Source organism: Bos mutus, chromosome X (genome assembly GCF_027580195.1).
Source record: "Bos mutus isolate GX-2022 chromosome X, NWIPB_WYAK_1.1, whole genome shotgun sequence".
Classification (NCBI taxonomy): domain Eukaryota; kingdom Metazoa; phylum Chordata; class Mammalia; order Artiodactyla; family Bovidae; genus Bos; species Bos mutus.
In genome coordinates, this window is record NC_091646.1 from 100,435,688 (window position 1) to 100,459,169 (window position 23,482).

At 42.4% G+C, this 23,482-nt stretch overlaps 1 protein-coding gene across 10 annotated transcripts in view; it reads left to right on the top strand.

Moving 5' to 3' along the window:
• The window catches only part of DMD (dystrophin), a 2,671,852-nt gene that overhangs the window by 2,537,282 nt on the left and 111,088 nt on the right, over positions 1-23,482 (top strand). For all 10 annotated transcript variants that reach the window (XM_070365439.1, XM_070365442.1, XM_070365443.1 and 7 more), the window contains one exon: positions 17,123-17,197. In XM_070365439.1, the coding sequence (XP_070221540.1) occupies positions 17,123-17,197 (75 nt within the window). The remainder of the gene's footprint in view (positions 1-17,122; positions 17,198-23,482) is intronic.

Genomic DNA, 23,482 nt, shown 5'->3' on the forward strand with positions numbered 1-23,482 from the left:
CTTCTTGAGAATGATTTCTATATTAGCATCTTTAAAAGGACTAGTATCTGGTCTCCAGAAAAAGTAACACATAAAGCTGAAACATACTTTATTTTTATAAACATCATACTCTAATGAGGCTTCTGCATGCATGGGCAGTTTGAGTCACATCACCCATTCCCCACACCCTCCCCCACCTCCAACTAGAAAGCAGCACAGTTTACTATGTTCCTGGTCACTTAAATAGCTTGAATTGTGTACTAGCTTGGACTAACTATCCATGCTTAAGGATTTAACACATTATCTCCTTCCACTTATCAAATAATAACAACAATAATAGAAACCCAAACAGTTTATTTTCCCTAATAAGATTAAGTGGTGAGTACCAGTTACCAAAAGAGAGTTTTGCAAAAGATTAATTTGTTTTTCCCATGCTAATTAGGGTCAGATTTCCACTGATGTCCATTTTGGCATCTATTTTCTTCACAGTGATATTGAAGGGAATGGACATGGGTGGGGATTGGGGACCAGAGAATGAAGAGAGGCAGAGGGAGGATGCAAATCACTTTCAATTAGAAGCAAAAACTGACAATTACATAAAGGATCAACTACAAAGTCTTAATCTGAGTTTTAAGGCTTCTGAATAGTTGAAAATTACCAAAGCTAAACAGTTTTTTAAAATAACATTTGTCTTAAGAGTGATGAGTATTGGTTTTGCCAATACAATATTGTAAAGTAATTAACCTCCAATTAAAATAAATAAATTTATATTTTTTAAAAAAAAGGTGACAAATAAGGAAAGATGCTACTTGGCTCTAAGGAGATTTTACACTAATGAAGAGAGAAAGATATGACAATGTCTAAAGAGTTAATGAAAAATGAGTTACTTATATGTGTTCATATGTATGTAGACATTAATTTTCAGAGAAATAACTAGTATATTTAAAAATTCTTATCCTCATATCTGAGCCAAATCAGATTTGTGATCAGTTCAGTTCAGTCACTCAGTCGTGTCCAACTCTTTGCGACCCCATGAATTGCAGCACGCCAGGCCTCCCTGTCCATCACCAACTCCCGGAGTTCACTCAGACTCACGTCCATCGAGTCAGTGATACCATCCAGCCATCTCATCCTCTGTCATCCCCTTCTCCTCCTGCCCCCAATCCCTCCCAGCATCAGAGTCTTTTCCAATGAGTCAGCTCTTCGCATCAGGTGGCCAAAGTACTGGAGTTTCAGCTTCAGCATCATTCCTTCCAAAGAACACCCAGGACTGATCTCCTTTAGAATGAACTGGTTGGATCTCCTTGCAGTCCAAGGGACTCTCAAGAGTCTTCTCGAACACCACAGTTCAAAAGCATCAATTCTTCGGTGCTCGACTTTCTTCACAGTCCAGTTCACACACCCACACATGACTACTGGAAAAACCATAGCCTTGACTAGATGGACCTTTGTTGGCAAAGTAATGTCTCTGCTTTTGAATATGCTATCTAGGTTGGTCATAACTTTCCTTCCAAGGAGTAAGCGTCTTTTAATTTCATGGCTGCAGTCACCATCTGTAGTGATTTTGGAGCCCAGAAAAATAAAGTCTGACACTGTTTCCACTGTTTCCCGTAAATCAAATCCCTTATGATTATACAGTGGAAGTGAGAAATAGATTTAAGGGACTAGATCTGATAGATAGAGTGCCTGATGAACTATGGATGGAGGTTCGTGACATTGTACAGGAGACAGGGATCAAGCCCGTCCCCACGGAAAAGAAATTCAAAAAAGCAAAGTGGCTGTCTGGGGAGGCCTTACAAATAGCTGTGAAAAGAAGAGAAGCGAAAAGCAAAGGAGAAAAGGGAAAATATAAGCATCTGAATACAGAGTTCCAAAGAATAGCAAGAAGAGATAAGAAAGCCTTCCTTAGCAATCAGTGCAAAGAAATAGAGGAAAACAACAGAATGGGAAAGACTAGAAATCTCTTCAAGAAAATTAGAGATACCAAGGGAACATTTCATGCAAAGATGGGCTCGATAAAGGACAGAAATGGTATGGACCTAACAGAAGTAGAAGATATTGAGAAGAGGTGGCAAGAATACACAAAAGAACTGTACAAAAAAGATCTTCACGACCCAGATAATCACGATGGTGTGATCACTGACCTAGAGCCAGACATCCTGGAATGTGAAGTCAAGTGGGCCTTAGGAAGCATCACTACGAACAAAGCTAGTGGAGGTGATGGAATTCCAGTTGAGCTATTTCAAATCCTGAAAGATGATGCTGTGAAAGTGCTGCACTCAATATGCCAGCAAATTTGGAAAACTCAGCAGTGACCACAGGACTGGAAAAGGTCAGTTTCCATTCCGATCCCAAAGAAAGGCAATGCCAAAGAATGCTCAAACTACCACACAATTGCATTCATCTCACACGCTAGTAAAGTAATGCTCAAAATTCTCCAAGCCAGGCTTCAGCAATAGGTGAACTGCGAACTTCCAGATGGTCAAGCTGGTTTTAGAAAAGGCAGAGGAACCAGAGATCAAATTGCCAACATCTGCTGCGTCATGGAAAAAGCAAGAGAGTTCCAGAAAAACATCTATTTCTGCTTTATTGACTATGCCAAAGCCTTTGGCTGTGTAGATCACAATAAACTGTGGAAAACTCTGAAAGAGATGGGAATACCAGACCACCTGACCTACCTCTTAAGAAACCTATATGCAGGTCAGGAAGCAACAGTTAGAACCGGACATGGAACAACAGACTGGTTCCAAATAGGAAAAGGAGTACATCAAGGCTGTATATTGTCACCCTGCTTATTTAACTTCTATGCAGAGTACATCATGAGAAACGCTGGGCTGGAAGAAGCACAAGCTGGAATCAAGATTGCCAGGAGAAATATCAATAACCTCAGATATGCAGATGACACCACCCTTATGGCAGAAAGTGAAGAGGAACTAAAAAGCCTCTTGATGAAAGTGAAAGAGGAGAGTGAAAAAGTTGGCTTAAAGCTCAACATTCAGAAAACTAAGATCATGGCATCTGGTCCCATCACTTCATGGGAAATAGATGGGGAAACAGATTTGTGATAGCCTCATTCAAAATAAATGCCTTGTTGGATGTTCTGCAGATCTATTTATGTCTAGCCTTAGCCATATAAGCCCTCTATTGTAACATTGTTTTAAACATGAAATTAACTACATCAGTGGCACCACTTGGTAGCAAGAATGGGGAACTCTGATCCAAGATCTCTTTACTGCTTTCTTCCTCTACCCCAAGGAGAATTGCAAGGGAAAAAATGGTGCTCTCTATTTGGTATTCTGTGTCTTGTTGCTTATAGTTTGATTAATGTGTCAGTCAGAAATACATTTGCTGCAAGTAACAAAACATCTGACTGGTTGTGTCTTAACCACAGAGGAGTTGTTGTTGTTGTTGTTGCTGTTTTTTAATAACAAACAACCTAGAGACAGTAGAGAGCTAAGGCAGAGTTCAGTGATGGCATCAGAGATCTGGGCCTCTGTTCTGCTGTAGCATCTTTAGTGAGTGACCTTTGACCTCCTAGTAGCTTAATGATGGGTGCCCCTCAGGCAGGAAGGAGAAAGGACCTTCTCCAGCTCAGGCTCTTTGTCTTTCATTTTGGAAAAGGAAACCTTTCCCAGCAGATACCTTGTTAAGCATTGACCAAAGCCATGTCTACATGGGGCTTCCCTGGTGGCTCAGACAGTAAAGCATCTGCCTGCAATGCAGGAGACCTGGATTTGATCCCTAGAGAAGGAAGATCCCCTGGAAAAGGAAATAGCAACCCACTCTAGTACTCTTGCCTGGAAGAATCCCATGGATGGAGGAGCCTGGTGGGCTACAGTCCATGGGGTCGCAAAGAGTTGGACACGACTGAGTGACTTCACTTTCTTTCTTTTCACGTCTGCCTGTTTGCCACTGGTGGATTAAAGAATTGAGATCCTCCAGACTTTGTAGTGGAAAAAGACTTTGAAAATGAGTATTGAGTGAACCAACCTACAGAATCTGCCACAGCTAGATATGGCTGAGTCATCTTTCTAGATTACAAGCATTCTCTGTAGATAACCTTTGTTCTTTCTCCTTTTGTTCCAACTCCTTGATCTCTGAGGGAGGTCTTGATATCTTTGTTATGTGTGTTTCAAAAGAGAAGCCCAAGCTCAGGCTGTAGTGATTCACCCAGCGCAATGGGAAGTGATGTTATTTGAAGAAAAATCACATGTGGTATCAGTGTCACCAGCAGGTTAAATCTGGTGAAATTAGGGAGTTTCCTTTCCAAATCTCATCCAATTCAAACCATTTATTGATCACCAATATCTACTGCCCTTCGGTGTCAGTGATACGAAACACAGCACAAGCTGTCCAGAAATCTCCATTCCCTGTCCCATCATTTCTTCCTCAAGTAAAAGAATGAATGATAAAGCTACTTCTAGTTAGTTATATCTTTCATTTTTACCAGTATTGCTATAGACAGGATTTTTATTGTATATTGAGTATTTAAATAAATCTTAAATAAACCTGCGGAGAAGGCAATGGCACCCCACTCCAGTACTTTTGCCTAGAAAATCCCATGGACGGAGGAGCCTGGTAGGCTGCAGTCCATGGGGTCACTAGTCGGACACGACTGAGCAACTTCACTTTCACTTTCCACTTTCATGCATTGGAGAAGGAAATGGCAACCCACTCCACTGTTCTTGCCTGGAGAATCCCAGGGACGGGGAAGCCTGGTGGGCTGCTGTCTATGGGGTTGCACAGAGTTGGACACGACTGAAGCGACTTAGCAGCAGTAGCAGTAAATAAACCTTTGTGAGCTAACTTACAAATTAATCAGTTTCATAAATAACATGGCTTAATGGAAAGTTTTTCAAGTTCATTAATCTTAAAAATGTTCAGTGGAATAGTGTATGTCATGATGGAAACTAATTTTGTGTTTGATATATAAAAAATCACGGCTCTGCAGTATGTATTTCTGAATGTACAAAAGCATGCTCACATAACCAAAGTTTTCTATGTGTGTACTGCTTGGCACTTCACAGACACCAAGGAAATACATATTGATTTTTATGTGAGTAAATAATTTATCTTTGTGTTTTTTCCAGTATTTTAGAAGCCTGAAACTTTAAGCCCTGACCTTAGGATATACTTAGGCCCACAGTGGATGCTTCAATAAATGTGAATTGCTGATTTTAAAATGTTTAAGTAATGGTTGCTTCGTGAAAGATAATTGTTAGACTAGTTTCAGATTTTGGTTCTGTCTTCCCATCCATTCTTGTACTCGTGTATTGAGGCAGTATTTTTAGTGGCACGGTCATTTAGTTTGAATGCGTTAGTAAAAGGTGGGAATTAATAGCTGGAAAATTTTGGGAAAACCCAGTAAGAAATGTTTCCACAGCGTCATTTGAGTGAAAGCCAGATAACAGCTAGTTATTGGAGGAACTTGACTGTAAAAACGTTGACATAGACATGAAAAAGAGAGTAAAAGTAAATCTGGGGGGAGGATAGGGAGTGATCTGAGGCAAGACTTGTAAAAGAAATGCCTCCTGGAGCCAAATTGGTGGCTGGGTGGGAACTGGGGCAACCTGAAAAGCTTCTGTTAGGGCTAATTTGGCCTCAGCTTCCCTCATTGACATGCAAGAATGTGAGTCTTTAGGTTCTTCCAGAGAAACAAGACCATGGGAAGTCTACAGACCTCTGTTGGCCAATCATTCAGCAAGTTAAAAAACCATTAGAGGAGCCAAAACCAACCAAATAAAACAAAAAAAAAAAACAGTTCTGCAGACTAAATTCAGCCAGTTACTGGCCTCGGGTCTATGGTTACTGGAGAAATCATTGAAAGAGATTGCGGTTTGGGGAGAAAGACCATATGTCGAAATCTTGAGCGATAAGAGTGGAGAAATAAATAAGTAAGTTGAGGTGCAATCAGGGTTGGAATGTTAGAGTGTAGGAAAATCTGGTTGAGCCGTTCTAAAACTGGAAACAAAGATGAGACTAGCATTAAAGGAAATGAGGACATTTGCTGCTGTTTATTTTTATCATGAAAGTAGATTTACCACAAATTCCCTAACCGTGAGAAGGCCAGTAGATTCGAAATAGGTAGTGTCAACTCTATTACAAAGAAAGTATGGTTTTCCAGCCCCCCACAATTAGGGCACAGATTTTTCCTTAAACTGTGAAGTTGGTTGTATGAAAAATTGTACAAAGGAATAAAAATCAAGTCACACTGGATCATTTTTAAATGTCTCACATGTATTATAAAGTATAAAATGTAATTAAGCTATCTCTGCCCTGGAGACTCTGCAAAGTGTGTTCATTTATGAAGAGAGTGTGGAAAGGTTGGTTAATTAGTGGAGTTGAGAACAGAGTTGAAGGAGACTGGGCTAATTTTAGAAGTTTGTATAGTTCTGATGGTTGTGTGGGTTAGTTGAGTGGCCCCACATTAGGCTTGAGGAACTCAGGCGAGACCAGTGACTGAAGGTTCTGAGACAGAGAAAGGTAATAATACCATTCATCCCAGTGATGAATGGGGACTGTGTGACTGTTAGTCTCTCATCAAGAAGAAGACCAGAGGGACTTCCCTAGTGGATAGGAGTCTGCCTACCAGTGCAGGGGATACAGGTTTGATCCCTAGACTGGGAAGATTCCACATGCTGTAGGGCAGCTAAGCCCGCGAGCCACAACTACTGAGCCCGCCATCCACAACATGAGAAGCCCAAGCACCAACTAGAGAGAGGAGCCCCTGCTCGGTGCAGCTAGAGAAAAGTGCTGAGCAGCCATGAAGACCCGGGACAGCCAAAAAAGAAAATCTTAAAAAAAAAAAAAAAAAGGAAACCAGAAGGAAAGAGCTTTGGCTTGATTTCAGTTCAGTTCAGTCGCTCAGTCATGTCCAGCTCTTTGCAACACCATGGACTGCAACACGCCAGGCCTCCCTGTCCATCACCAACTCCCAGAGCTTACTCAAACTCATGTCAATAGAGTCGGTGATGCCATCCAACCATCTCATCCTCTGTCGTTCCCTTCTGCTCCTGCCCCCAGTCTTTCCCAGCATCAAGGTCTTTTCAAATGAGTCAGCTTTTCGCATCAGGTGGCCAAAGTATTGGAGTTTCAGCTGCAGCATCAGTCCTTCTAATAAATACTCAGGACTGATTTCCTTTAGGATGGACTGGTTGGGTCTCCTTGCAGATTGGCTTGATTTAGTGTGGTTCTAATTGGAGCATGAAGCAGATGACAGGGAAGGCTGATCAGAGAAGGAGGGTCAGTTTAGAGACCTTGCTGATTGAAGCTCCTTCTGGCTGACGGTAAGGATGGCAAATAAGGAAGTGCTTAGCTAGAAAAGCTTTTCCAGTGGCTTGAGTGAAGGAGAAAAGGCACAGTCTGGAGTTTGGGAGTAGGGTTTACGTTCTTCGAGTGTGCTGCCATGGCACTCGACCCCTCTGTTTTCAGGGCCTTACCTCACTCCCAGGTTTAGTTACTCCTGCTGCCTCCACGTCTGGTGCACCTTTTTCTGAGATTAACCCTCCAGCCTCCTGGCAGGGTGAAGCAGGGGGAGACTGGAATGCTTGGCCCACCTCACATGAATTTAGGCTTGCAATTTCTCCCAAATCAGCTACCATCCAGTCACCTTCTGAGCTTCTGAGGCTCTGGAGCTTTGGTCTCTTGTCGTCTCGTCTCCAGTTTTGTCTCTTTTCTTTTAGGTAGATGTCAATCTCCATTCTTTTTTCTGTCATCCTAGTAGTTTCAGAAATGAGAAATAAATGACTCTGTTCCATCTGCCACGTTTACCTGGAAGTTCTGAGACCTAGTTCCTTACCATGATATGCAGGGCCCTAAAGGGGCCCTGCCCCTGTCTACCTGGTAGGTCTTAGTTGGGGCCATTCTTCATCAGCCTGGGCTTTCTTAGGAGTCTTAATGGTCTACAGTCTTTTCTGCTGAAGAGCTTTTTTCAAACGTGCTGACTTTCATCTTGCTTTGCTCTTCCTCCTCTTCACATAGCCAACTCCCATCACTCTTCATCTCTGCTTAAATGTCACTTTCTCAGAGAGGCCTTCCTGGCCTGTGTCTCCCTTTGTCCTCACTCTCAGTAAGCATTGAAAGGATAGGTGACAGGATGATGATTAGATGGATATCTTTATTTTTTACCTTGAGTAACATTGGTGTATAACATCATGAGTTTCAAGTGCACAAGATTGTATTTCTCCTTCTGTATACCCTACCCTACGTACTCATCCCCCCAAATTTAGTTCTGTCTGCCACCATACTAGTTGATCTTCTTAGCTCATTTTGCCCTGTCCCCCCCTTGCCTTCTGCTAACCGCTACTCTGTTTTCTGTACTTGTACATTTGTTCTTATTTGGTGGATGTCTTTTAAAGAGCTGTAAACTGGTTTAGCCTAAACAGTCTTTTTGAATCAATATTAGTTTTTATACGTTTTTCTGGTGGGCAGGGTTTGAGAGTTGGAGCCCAGACTCTTTCTGATCTGAAACTTAAGTAAAAGGAACATGGCACAGCAGTGTCCACATGAGTCCCTTCTCCATTATTGGGCGTGGGGGGGAGGTAGAATTCGGGCCCAGAAATGGTATTTAAGATACACGGTTTCCCTCCCACCCCCTCCCCCAAGAACTTTACATTGGCCATTTGTTACAGAAACTGCTTTCTCAACAAACCTTTTACCAGAGCAGCAAACAAGAAGCAAAGCTCATTTTAATTTCTGCTCTTCCAGGAGCACAGTGTTGCTAAGAAATAGTAAGATTGTGTTAGGAAGGCCAAGTGAGATGCGGGAGCCAGAAAGGTCTTGAACAACCCACAGTCAGGATTTCATGCTATCTATTATTTCTCAGTTGAACTTCCTTATTTTTTATTGGGTTTGGTTTGTTTCTCTCCTTCAGAATTCTAAGTCTTCTAACATTTGTGTGACTCTGGGTCTTTTTATTGCTTCTCTTCATTTTTCAGAGAAAAAGTATTCTGGAGAGTAACTGGTAGTGAATAAAGTAATACTGTTTCTCATCTGGAAACATAACTTGATAGGAATTATAAATTCACAGACTCGACTTACTGCAAGTTATGCAAGTATGAATGTGTCATTCCTGTTTATCTCTCTGTAGGTTTATTTTTTTCCCCATTTAAGTAAAGCTCAGTGTTGAGGATGAGGTTTAAAGGAGTTTAGATTTTAAAAGGCCTCTAATATATCTAAAAAATTATAGACCATCATGTGTTAATGAACCTCTTCTCTCTCAGCTAATTCTTTCAAGATATGTTGCAGAAATCCCCCGTGTTGTTGAAGAGTTTTTGAAGACTTCCCCATAATTTTACATTGTACTCTAAGACTTCTGAAGCCTAGACATCTTGATTCAATTTGCTTTCAAGACAGACTTGGTTGAAATTACTCCATTAGTCTCAAGCCTTATAAAGACTTATCTGTGGTTCTCGTCTGTCCTAGTGACTTTGAGCTGGCAAGAATAATGCTTATTGTGTGGAGAGTCCATTCTTCTATAGGAATACTGAGGCTGGGGGATTGGAGATATATTATTATATTTTAAAATCTTTAGTTTTTGTTTTTGGCCACACCACTCAGTTTGTGGGATCTTAGTTCCCTAACCAGGAACTGAACCCTGGCCCTTGGCAGTGAGCACACAGTCATAACCACTGGACCACCAGGGAATTCCCCAAATCACCCACCTTTCTATATTAGAAGGGGTATGAGAGGAGACTACCTTGTTTTGGCATCTTTAGAAAATTTGGAAATTGATTAAAACAGATAGGCAGTAGTAGTTTAATTCACATTGTATGCAAACCTCTGAAGTTGGAACTATATGAAAAAACATCATAATTCCTCTAAACTTTATTTTTCACTCATAATCACCTGAGTGATTTGGCAGAGTTGATAGGAAACAAAGACCACACCACTCATTTATCTGTTGGAATAATCTTGAGCCATCCAGCTCTTTCCACTCATTACATTTATGGGGGTCATTGTCATTCTATCTAATAGATAAACATACTAAAACTTTGGGCCTTTCTAAAAAGTGCCCACAAGCTACTGGAAAGTTGGACCAAAATACTCCTTGTTTTAAATTGTAGACCTCAGTTCATTCCTTGGTAGCAGGTTTTTGAAGTATGATGAAAAGGTAGGAACCAGCTGTAAAATTAAAGTGAGGGGGCTTACTGTTTTATTTTTACAATATTTTCCAAATTCTCCCCTGACTTTAAAATGCTGAGGTGTTTTTCAATCTTTTTGCAAGAGCATGTCCAACAATGTGTAGATTTATGGCTCAGACTTGATCGGTCATTCCTCTTTTCTGGTGAATTTGACACCTTGCACCACTATCCTCCACAGAATGAAAGTGAAAGTTATATGACAGAAGTGAAGTGAAGTTGCTCAGTCGTGTCCGACTCTTTGCAACCCCATGCAACCGTAGGCCCCTCCGTCCATGGGATTTTCTAGGCAAGGATACTGGAGTGGGTTGCCATTTCCTTCTCCAGGAGATCTTCCCAACCCACGGATTGAACTCAAGTCTCCAGCATTGTAGGCAGACGCTTTACAGTTTAAGCCACCAGGGAAGAAACACTTAGCATAGCCAAGGGAAATTCATTGGCTTAAAAAAGGTGCAACAAAACCTGTTGTCTGTTCTGTGCCTCACAGTAAGAGCCAAATGGACCATCACTTTAGTAGCTGGTGATCCAACTTGAGAGGGTAGATGATGTAATTGTTCCCTTTGTTCCTTAAGTTTCTACTTTCTCCATTTTTAGACCAGAACCAGCCCTGGATAAAATAAATCATGAAGAAGAGGAATGTACAGTTCAGCATGTTGAGTGCCCTAAAGTGCGCTTCCTATCAACTGCCATGCAAACATGTTGTAACTCATTTCTTGGGTAGTCTCACACTTGTCCACTTTTCAAGTTCCAGTTGTGAGAGCTAGTGAGCTCCTCATAGCTTGGGCCAGAGTCCTGGAAAACCAGCTCCCGGGGAAAGTGGAGGCTGGCCTCCCATGGGGGATGGGCACTGGGACTTTAAGCTATATTTCTTCTTTTTTTTTTTTTTTTTTTGACAGAAATGTCTTTGTTTATTTGAATTTCCTTTTCTTTTCTTTTTTTTTTTTAAACACTGATGAGGGCCCGAACTTCGACTTCTGCATGTTAGAAATTTTTCCAACTTAATGAGGAACTAACAATTGTGCTGTCACTGTTTTCCAAGTTGTCACTAAGATCTCAAGGCTTTTAGTGATTTCTGTGATGTACTTTTAGTCAGATGTTTACCATCATTACCTTTTATCCTTACATGGGCTTTGGAGAAAGACAGACCTGAGTTTGAATCCTATGCTGCTGCTGCTAAGTCGCTTCAGTCGTGTCCGACTCAGTGCGATCGCATAGATGGCAGCCCACCAGGCTCCTCCGTCCCTGAGATTCTCCAGGCAAGAACACTGGAGTGGGTTGCCATTTCCTTCTCCAATGAATGAAAGGAAAATGAAAGTGAAGTCACTCAGTCGTGTTCAACTCTTAGCGACCCCATGGACTGCAGCCTTCCAGGCTCCTCTGTCCATGGGATTTTCCAGGCGAGAGTACTGGAGTGGGTTGCCATTGCCTTCTCCTTTTAAGCTATATTTCACATGCATACTTTAGCTATGTGATCAGCCCCAGCCTCAGCTCGGGACCGTGTCACAGAGTCCTCAGCTGTACCGCATCTTGAGGTTTCAGTGTGTGTCCTCCACATTTTCACAAGGTGGCGGCGACCAGCTGTAAGCCAGAGGGAACGGTGCTGCCAATTCCTAGCAAAACATGCGGATTCAGACAACACAGATGGTTATCTCTCTGGAGTAGGACTTTTTAAGGAAACCAGAACTCCGTTGAAATTCACTGATGGTTACTGGATATAAATCTATAAATCTGCATGGCTTCTGTCGCAGTATGATGAAAACTAGATGTTTTCCCTGTTCCCGTCTTGTGGTATTCCTGAATCACTGTGTGCTCATTAGTTGGACCATGCTACATGGAAAACTGGTGGCAGAAGGCTTGTTCTCTGCATTGTGTTGGAGGGAATGCTTGAAAGGGTGTCACAGTGGATCGACTCCAGGCAGAATGTGCCATATTTAGAAGGATTTGAGAGGGAAGAATGTTTGAACTGCTTTAGGGAAGCTGAGAGTGCTGCTGGAGCAAGAATGTTCCAGATGCTTGTCTCTGATAGTATTCTACCATGAGCCACACCCTGAAAGAATCACATCATCCTTGCCTCTCCCACTTGGATCTCTAGCTCCTGGAATTTGCCAATTCTTGAGGGTTGGATGGAGCTTCTGACCTTATTTAGACCACTTGTTCTGAATTCTGAATACACCTTGGAAAATCAAAAAGAGGGTAGGACACCTTTAATTTATTTTATTAGTGTTCATCATAAACAAGAGACCCACAAATATAATCTAGAGATGAAGTTTTGGTCTAATTGGCTATGCTGCTGCTGCTGCTAAGTCACTTCAGTCGTGTCCGACTCTGTGTGACCCCAGAGATGGCAGCCCACCAGGCTCCCCCGTCCCTGGGATTCTCCAGGCAGGAACACTGGAGTGCTCCCCCGTCCCTGGGATTCTCCAGGCAAGAACACTGGAGTGGGTTGCCATTTCCTTCTCCAATGCATGAAAGTGAAAAGTGAAAGTGAAGTCACTCAGTCGTGTCTGACTCCTAACAACCCTATGGACTGCAGCCCACCAAGCTATTCCATCCATGTCCATGGGATTTTCCAGGCAAGAGTACTGGAGTGGGGTGCCATTGCCTTCTCCCCAATTGACTATAATGGTCATTAAATAATCCACAAGCCCACAGAATGGAATGTGGAAAGATAGAAAAACAAAAGACAACACAGGTCTCTATACAGAGTTTATACTTGAACTTTTAACGTGAAACAAGAAACTGTATTAAAATGTATAATTAAAGACTCATTTGAGGGCTTCCCTGGTGGCTCAGTGATAAAGAATCTGCCTGCAATACAAGAGACTGGGGTTCAATCCCTGGGTGGGGAAGATCCCCTGCAGGAGGAAATAGCACCCATCGAAGTATTCTTGCCTGGAGAAGTCCGTAGACAGAGAAGCCTGGCAGGCTACAGTCTATGAGATTGCAAAGAGTTGGACACAAGCTAGCGACTAAACAACAACAAAGACTCAATTATACCTGAAGGTATAGGTCAGTCACCTGGGGATCTTGTTAAAATGTTGATTCTGGTTCACAGAGCTGGGTGGGCCCTGGGAATCTGCATTTCTAACAAGGTCAGAAGAGATGCTGATGCCATTGTTTCCTCAAATCATAATTGGGGTAAAAAGGATCTGCCCAGGTTCTCTTGGGTCAATAGGTGTTGGGAGCCACTGTGGTTATACAGAGGTGTGGGCTGCCTTCTTAGCCATATCTTGGCTACCAGTTTCTAACCAAAGCAGGTCTTAGAACAAGATTTGTCACCTATGAACACTTACTAGTCACAGAGCAGAAAACAATTTTAAAGCCCGTGCTTAAGACTCCGTGAAGTCCCAACTCTGCCTTTGGAGAGCTTGGCACGAGAGCCTCAATCCACATCTGCCACGGTCCTTAACACGATGGTTCTCAAAGTGTGGTCCCTGGACCAGCAGCATCAGCAGTGACCTAGAAACATGTTAGAGATGCAGATCCTCAGGCCCGCTGTAGACCTGAAGAATCACGGGTTTTTAACCAGCCCTCCAGGTGTATCTGATGTACACTCAAGTTGGTGAACCACTGCTACAACAGCAGGATTCTGTCAGCCGTCTAATTGAATTCAGGCAACCAAGAGTCCCAGAACTACAGCTGGAGCTCTTGGAATCCAGCCTACTGCACCACTTTGAAAGGTAGAGGGCCTGCTAGATTCTTCTCACACCCCATTAACGTAAGGGCAGGGCATGTTTCTAAACCCTTTGCAGCAGTCCTTGTATTTTGTAAACTACGAATATCACTAACACAAGCCCCTCTCACATTAATTAGGATCCTAGATGTATTAATAGGATTTTAGGTGTAACATGAGCTAAATATAACTCAGGCTTTTACAGTGGCAGCCTCTGGAGTGAGGGTTTTTGATTAATTGCTAGCCAGCCACCCCTGGAGTGTGCTTTCCTGATTAAGACAACTGACCGCCTCTGCAGCATAGCTAAGCTAACACACACATACATCATTCTACTCTGTCCAGGGGAGGATTTCTTTTTAACTCTTAAAATCTACTTTATTAAGGCATTTGTTGTTGTTCATTCACTAAGTTGTGTCAGACTCTTTGTAACCCCATGGACTGTAGCACAGTAGGCTTCCCTGTCTTTTGCTATCTCCCAGAGCTTGCTCAAACTCATGTCTGTTGAGCTGGTGATGCCATCCAGCCATCTCATCCTCTGTCACCCCCTTTTCCTACTGCCCTCAGTCTTTCCCAGCATCAGGGTCTTTTCCAGTGAGTCAGCTCTTCACATCAGGGAGCCAAAGTATTGGACCTTCAGTATCAGTCCTTCCAATCAATATTCAGGGTTGATTTCCTTTAGGATTGACTGGTTTGATCTCCTTGCAGTCCAAGGGACTCTCAAGGGTCTTCTCCAACACCACAGTTTGAAAGCTTCCATTCTTTGATGCTCAGCCTTCTTTATGGCCCAACTCTCAAATCCATACAAGGCATACATAAATACAATAAAATGTATATACTCTCAAGTGACCTTCATAACAGTCAAGATAAATATCATTTTAATCACATAAAAAATAGCCTTGTGTTCTTTTCAGTTAGTTACCCACCCCTCCCCACTCCTGGCTACCATCTACCTGCTTTCTGTCAGTATAGGTGAGATTAACCTGTTCTAGGATTTCATATAAATGGAATCAAACAGTATATATTTTTACTCTTTGTGTTGTTACCCAGGGTAACATTTTTCAAATCGGCTCACATTGTTGCATTGTCAGTAGTTAGTTCCTCTTTATTACAGAGTAGAATTCCCATTGTGTGACTGTACCACAATTTGTTTATTCATTCTACTATAGTTTTCTTTCCAGTTTTTGGCTCTTATGGATGAAGGCTACTCTGGGCATTCGCATAGACATCTTTTTGTGACATGTCTTTATTTCTTTGGGGTGACTATCTAGGAGTAGATTTTTGGGTAATAAGATAGATGTTTGTTTAATTTCATGAGAAATTGCTAACCAGATTGTCCAAAGTAGTCATACTGTTTTATATTCCCACCAACAATGTATGAGAGAGAGTTCTAGTTACTCCACATCCTTGCCACCATTTAGTATTGTCTGCTTTTTGGCATTTATGTTGGATATTTCAAAGTAAATTGCAGACCTTGTTTTTCTTTCCCCTAATTTCATTTTAGCTTATTATATTTGATCTCTTCAAAGGCCATCAATCTAATAATGTTGACTCATCAACTAGGATATGGATTAAATTATTTCCCTTTCCTAATCTCCAGTTAGAATTGGTTCTGTGGGTGCCATTTGTTTATGGTTATTAGTCATGTTTGCCAGTATTTTTTCCATTCTTTTATTCATTCAGTTTGTCAGAGTCCCTGAGCTGTATTAGACCTGCTTTCTCAGAGAACAGTTGTATGTTAAGTCACCAGGAAATACAACAGAAGTTGGGGACAGGGTACTGGTCTTCAAGGAGCTTTTTGGAGCTGGGTTTATGAAACATAAATACACAAAAATACAAGAAAAGAAATATAGCTTGGTGTATATTAAGACTTATGCAAAATTTGTAAATAGAGATTTATGCTAGGTGAGATGATTTGGGGCTTAATAGACAAGTGACAGTAGAAACCACTGTAGCAGAAATTGTTGAGTTGTTAATCTGTGCAGAATAATAGAATGATTGCACCTTATTATATAAAGCTAAATGTAATCCCAATGTTTTTCACTTGATTTTAAAAAAAATATAGCAGTGTCTTTTATTAATACAGAATATGGACAGAAACAAATATCCATCCTGATATGGATTTGTAACTTTTCTTATTGACATCTGATATCATTTTTGTATATTTAACATGCACCCAAATTTTTGATCAGCAAACATTTCTGATTAGTAAATGTGTGTGTGTGCACACACGAATTTGTGAACTTCTTTTAAAACCAGCTCTCTTTTATCCTGTCTTTGCCAACTTATGTACTTTTAAAATAAATGCAGAAGAGTTAAATAGAAGGAATCTGTGGAATCAGGCAGACCTAAACCTGGATGAGAGTTAACTTTGCCAATTATATTTTAAAATACATCTCACATACAGACACATACACATGTTAAATAAGAAATGTTACAAATGTTAACAGTGCACATCTTTGTGTAGTGAGATTATGGATAATTTATTTACTTGATTCCATGCTTTCCTTTAATTTCTTTGTTTTCCACAGTGAGCATGTATAACTTTGATAATTAGAAAAAATGTTATATGCCACTTGATTGTTTGCTAAATTCTCATAGCTAGTCCAATGACATATTCCCTGTTCTGTTTAATCTTACGTTGCTCATGACTTAGAGGGGTGGGATTCAGGGGAGAGGGAAGAAGGTCCAAGAGGGAGGAGATACATGTATATGTGTACATGCTTAGTCTCTCAGTCGTGTCTGATTCTTTGCAACCCTATGAACTGTAGCCCGCCAGGCTCCTCTGACCATGGAATTCTCACGGCAAAGATACTGGAGTGTGTAGCCATGCCCTTCTCCAGGGGATCTTCTCGACCCAGGAACCTGTGACTCCTGCATTGCAGGCAGATTTTTTACCATCAGAGCCACCAGGGATATACCTGGTTCACTTTGTTGTGCAGCAGAAACGAACATAACATTGTAAAGCAATTATACTCCAATAAAAAAATAAAATAACAGGAAAAACATTTTAAGTCTCACTACAACAGAACCAAGATTACAGTCTAGGAAATAAATACATGTCCCTCTATTCTCTCTTGGGAACAAGAACTACATGAGCACCCTGCAGGTTATGCTACTGTCGTCCCTCAAAGAACTTAGCTTTCCTGATCATCAAAGAGTAAAAAGACATTTTTTTTTTCCTTCCCCACATTGACAGAATTTCACTTTTCCAAAATTGGGGTATATACAAGAGATTTTTTTCCCTAGCCTTTTGTTGGCAGATCATTGGGAGCTTATCTGTGTTATTTGATGAAATAACAAATGATCTTTGTTTTCTCCCTTTCTTCTTCAGCTGACCTGAATAATGTCAGGTTCTCGGCTTATAGGACTGCCATGAAACTCCGAAGACTGCAGAAGGCCCTTTGCTGTGAGTGTGAACCAGTGCTTGAAATACTTGATAGTTACTCTTTGCTTTAAAAAAAAATGATTGGGGTATTTGCTCTTGAGGAGGGGAGAAATAGCTCTCTCAAGTCTAGTTGTAACATGGAATTCATTTTTTTTCAAATCTCCTTGGCTTAGTGTACATCTAGATTGGGGCTTCCCTGATTGCTCAATTCTAGGGCTTCCCTGGTAGCTCAGCTGGTAAAGAATCCACCTGCAGTGTGGGAGACCTGGGCATCTAGATTACTCTGTCAAATTGTTGAGAATCATTCTTGTCACCATTCCTCAGCTACTGATGTTGAATTGATAAGAGACTGATCATTTTTATTTTCTAATGTATGGCACTGGCATCCAGAATTATCTTTATGAAACTTGAATTATCTCCCCCATTCCACCTTTATTTCTTCTTAGAAAATGTGTTTAATGTTTGAAGTATTAGCACTCGGTTGCCTTAGCCAACCAAAGCTCAGAGATGTGTATTGTTTTTTAGCTTGAATGCTAATGTTGAGATCAATGCTGTCATAGAAGAATGATGACAAGGTTGTTTTTCTGCTTTTGCTAAATAGCATGCCTCAGTGGGAAGAAAAATCCCAGAGTGTCACACAACACTCTTGGTTCATTAGAGAGTTTATGTAACTGTTACTAAGTCATTGAGAGCCCGTGTATGCTGATGATGTGAGCACAAAATAGGCACAGTCCTTACACTGATGGAACCTATAGTCAGTCTAATGAGGGACACATAGGGTATCCAGAAGTCTACAGACATAGGTAAACATATATAAGATCATCAAGAACCTCTACAATCTGTTTTTTTTTTTTTTTTTTAAGCAATGAGATTGCCTCTATTAAGGCTTTATGGGCACCTGAGAAAAAGTGAAAGGATAGTTTGAATGTTGTATATTTAGTCACATGACAGTGAGTGGGGTACCATGAGAACAGCTAGTTGTGGGGGTGAGGTGCTGAGAAGGTTTGCTTGAAGAGCCACGTGAGTCCAGAAAGGTAAGTAGAGTTCAGTATGGGAGGAGTGTTCTCATCAGAAGGCAGAGTGTGTGTTGAGGCATGGGGTCCAGAGATGTACTCAGGAACTGAAAATGCCACAGCATGATAAAACTCCAGGAGCTCCAGGGAGGGGCTGTGGTGAAATATTCGGCTGGAACCAGGCAGACTGTGAAAGGTTTTTACACTTAAGTTACACAGGGTGGGGAGGAGAGGGTGGGACGAATTGAGAGACTAGCATTGAAACATATACATCACCATATGTAAGAGAAATGGCCAATGGGAATTTGCTGTGTGACCCAGGGAGCTCAGACCAGTGCTCTGTGATATCCCAGAGAAGTGGGTTGGGGTGGGAGGTGGGAGGGAGATTCAAGAGGGAGGGGACATATGTATACCTATGGCTGATTCATGTTGATGGATGGCAGAAACCAGCACAATATTGTACAGCAATTATCCTCCAATTACAAAAAACTTAAAGAATGTAGAAATCAGTGGGGAGCCATGTAGTGGGATGGCATGTTGAGACTGTCATTTAGGAAGATGACTCTGGCTGTGGGATAGAGCCTGCATCAGTGCTGGGGGTGGAGGGGTGGTGCAGGGAGGTGTAGGGGCATACCCCTGAAGGGGAAGAAACTCGGCAAGCAGTTTCCATCCTCTAAACCAGCAATCTGGTAGCCTGAATTGACAGAATAGGAATGGAGAAAATTGGGAGGACTTAAGAAATACAAGGTGGCATTGATAGGCCTTAGTGACAAGTTTGACATGCCTGGTGAGGATGGATCAAGGAAGAGACTCAGGTGCTCAACTGAGATGAACAGTGGGCCTGCTGGCAGGGTTGGCCATATACACATAGCTGTGATGCTCAGGAGAAACAGATGAGCAACATTTAGGAATTATGAGTGTGCAGATGCTTAGGGAGAGGGAAAGTAACAAGAAAACAATATTTGAGACCAAGAGTGACCCATGTACAGAGAGGACTACAAAGGAACACACACAGAGTATGTTACCACATGCTACGCGGGCAGGAAGAAGGGGCCCACCACCAGGCTCAGATGCTGCTGGAAGATCAGGAGGAAGTGGGCCCAAGTGTCCATTGGGTTGAGCAACAAGGAGGTCCTCAGGAACTTGGGAGAGGTTTTAGGGGACATGGTGTAGGAGGTGAAGTGGGCTTAGAAGTCAATGAAAAGTGGGGATGTAGAGAAAGTTGGTTGAGACGATTCTTGGAGAAAGGTTGTGAAGGGAAGTGGGGCAGTAGTTAGCTGGAAGGTGGAGGAGTTAATGGAGGGTACATGCATTTAGACTGAGAGAAACCTGAGTCTATTTCAATAAGTATTAGAAGACAGGACAAAATGGACATTGTTGACGGAAGAGGAGATAATAAAACATATGAGTCCTGGGAGGATGGGAGAAGATAACCCAGGGCCCACGAGAAGGAAGAGGGTGCCTGTCTTCCAAGGTAGTGAGTAGGGTGAGGAGAGGATGTGAGCAGGGCCAGGTAACTGAGGAGACCTGGGGGAGGCAGGCGAGGGATGCCCGTGGACAGGGCTCCACTTTCAGCGTGAAGGTGGAGGAGAGTTCCTGGGCTGCTGTTAACAGCAGAAAGTCGAGGTTGGCCTTACCTCTGTGGCTGAGGAGAGGGCTATTTTGGAAAGCAGCATCTTGGAGTTCAGCATTGGCTGAGTGTTTTAGGGCTGCACCCATCCTCAGGGGAATTTCTCCAGGAGCTAGATGATTTTGTTCCAGGTGGGCAGAGGCCAGCTGGGCAAGAGAAATGAGGATCTAGTCAAAAGAGGGGGTAAGTGGTTGGAATGCTGTCTGCCCAGTCCACATTGGGCAGAAGAAGCTGGGAATTCAGGTGGAAGCTGGTAATTAGGAGGTAGTGTGGTCAAGCGGCCAACAGATGCTTCAGGGAGGTAGAGGAAGAGATTGTGTGGAAGTGACTGGAAGGCCAAGAAGTTGTGGTCAGACGGCAGCAAAGCTCAGCAGTTTTTCGGAAGTGGAACAGGTCAGCTGATTGGCTCTAGGACATGACCATTTGCATGGGTGGTGGAGGTGGACTAGATGTCCATTTCCCTGCAGCTGAAAGAGGAACTTAAGGAACCGAGTGGCTAGAGTGACACACGAGTCATGACGGCCAATGTTGAAATCACCCCAAACTGGACCCAAACTGGACTGAGCTGAACCCAGTTCACAGCCGAGAGCTGTGAACCCTGGCAACCGAAGCTTTGGGAATGAAGGTACGTGACCAGGGTGTCTGCAGAAGCTAGCAGGAAGGAGGTCAAGGAGTGTTGTTGGCGTGTGATTTTCTACATGGTGATGTGATGGAGAAGACATGGCTTAGAAATAAAATTGTTTGGAAGGAGAGGGTAGGCCTGTCCTCTTTATCTTGGTCTCTGCAGTGCTCAGCACGATTCCTGGCACCGAAAAGGACTTAATCTGTTTTCACGGAATGGATGTGTGAACGAAAGGAGATTTGGGCTTCCATTTCCATATAGGTTAAACTCTGAAGCTATCACTTTTCAGCTGTATAGCTGCTAAGCGTAAGTGGTTTTTAGAGGACTCCCTGGGCCTGATTCCCATAGGGACCTGTTGAATGTACCAGAGCTGGAAAGAGGTAATTTGGGGTGGGGGAGTCAGACAGAGGCCGGGTGGAGAAAGTCTTCTGCCTCTTTTTCATCTTCTGTCTCTGCCCTGCCCCATCCCAGAGGTAGTGCCTCCCACTGAGAAAGGGACGACTGTGAAATGGCTTCTGTAGAGTGCTATGGTGTACAGTCCCGTGAGACCCTAAAAGTTCAGTAGAGATAATATGTTGTGCCAGGTCATACTATGAAAAAGCCCCCAAACTGACTAGATCGGACCACCCTTTCCATACTATTCCTCACAGATTTCGGCATTATTCAGTTCTCCTGTCAAAAAGTCTTTCCATTCATGAATGTACCTCATTGTCCGTCATCTCACTGTATGTTAACATTTCCAATAAACATGGGACAAACGGGGGAATCTCATATTATAAAACATTTTGGCCACGAGTGGTTATGACCTCATAACAAAGTTAAGTTCTGAATGTAGAATGTAAAATTTTCACTTTTCAGCTACTGTGCAACTCTCAGCACTTCCTTTCTCAGCATTACTTTTCTCATTTTTGAAAAAGATTTAGGCACGGCAAAATAAGGGTGTATTTATCTAAATTAAGGGCTGCATTTCTCAGGAATGGTAGAAGGGTTCCACGTGGAGTATGAATACAGAATGAAGAGCTTACCTATCCTTTTATTATTGAAAACATGCATGATCACATTACTTAACTGTTCAGTAGATTATTTCAGAATTTCCCCTTAATTTTAGATATGCTTTGGTTTCCCTTCTGGCCTTTTCGTCATTTCTATGTCTGTAAAGCCATGATAAAGAGCTATTGTCTGGGGTCAGAAAACAAAACTTGTCCTGGCTAGCTTTTCCAACCGAAGGTCGTTTCCACTAACTGTTACTTTAATGAAAATTAATGATGTTATCTCAATGATTTCCTGATGCCAGTTAAGAGTTTGAATTACAGATGCCTTAGAAAATATGCCATGCTGCTGCCATTAAGCACTTAGTCTTAATATTTTTTCACTGCACTATCAAAGCTTCAATACTGCAGAAACCTGAATACCACAATGTTATCCACTGTAGAGAGTTTGCTGTTTAAGTCTAGAGCGTCATCATTGGTCTGTAATGTCCCCAGTTTGTAATCGGTTTAATGTTGCATGACTCTGTACTGCCTTTCAAGGCATTGTGAATGAAAATTAAACTCGACAGAAAAGCAGAGACAAAGAGAAAATCTGGGTAAGATGGATTTATAAGCCGGTTCCTATGGCTGATAACCCATTGAAAGTTACAAAGAAGATAATCTGAGTTTTTTCTTTCTCCTACTGTGGTTCTCATGACATCCTATAGGTTTGTGGTGTCTAAAATTAAAAATATAGCCAACTTCTAAGAGCAGAAATAAAAAAGGCACTTAACAAAACCCGTGTATTTAGTTTATTAGTGTGTGGTGGGTTGGAGAGAGCCCAAACCATAGGGCTAAATATACTGCAGTGGATAAATGTGACAGATACTCTGCAAACAAGAAATAGAGAACAATTTGCTTCTGTTCGGCAACTAAATCACACAGTGGAGAAATTTTCTACTGCCTGAAATTGTCTGCATAGAGGCACAATTGTCAGACTCATCCTTCCCACAAGATAGCTTAAAAGGTGCTCCTTCTGGACCCAGGCACCTCACCTTTGGTGAACGTACAGAAAGGTGGCATCAGATAGGGTTTGGTTGCTAAAAACTGAGAGGACCCACCATGTAACATGGCTTACAAATAAATCTACAGTCTCCTGCAGGAAAAGGCTACATACAGGCAACAGTGACAGTCAGGATATGCCTCCATGGCCACTGGCTGCCTCACAGCATGAGTACCTGAGACGCCAGTGTAATTATTTGGTCCCTTTTCTGCAAAAACTCTGTTCCCACATGCCATGTATTATTGGGCTGACCAAAAAGTTCATTAGGGTTTTCCCAGAAGATGGGTCAGAGAAACCCGAATGAACTTTTTGGACCAGCCCAATATTGGGGGCTTCCCAGGTAGTTCAGCTCGTAAAGAATCTGCCTGCTATGCAGGGGACCCCGATTCGATTCCTGGGTCAGGAAGTTCCCCTGTAGGAGGGATAGGCTACCCATTCTAGTATTCTTGAGCTTCCCTGGTGGATCAGATGGTAAAGAATCCACCTGCAATGTGGGAGACCTGGGTTCGATCCCTGGGTTGGAAAGATCCCCTGAAGAAGGGCATGACAACCCACTCCAGTGTTCTTGCCTGGAGAATCCCGATGGACAGAGGAGCCTGGCAGGCTATAGTCCAGGGGGTCACAAAGAGTCGGACATGACTGAGCAACTAAGCACAGCACAATATTTTGGAGGAACCCGAGGTCTCTGTTGTTTCAGAATTCCAAATATCTTGAGGACAGAGCCAAACTCAGTTTCTCTGCTTCCATGGTTTGACAGTACCGGTGCCCAAGGAGAGGGGGTTCCCATAATAGGAGCCATTTTGGGCTTCCCTGGTGGCTCAGACAGTAAAGAATCCACGTACAATGCAAGAGACGCAGGTTTGATCCCTGTGTCAGGAAGATCCCCTGGAGAAGGACATGGCAACACACTCCAGTATTCTTGCCTGGGAAATCCCATGGACAGAGGAGCATGGTGGGCTACAGTCAGTCCATGGGCTCACAAAGAGTCGGAAACAACTGAGCAACTAACA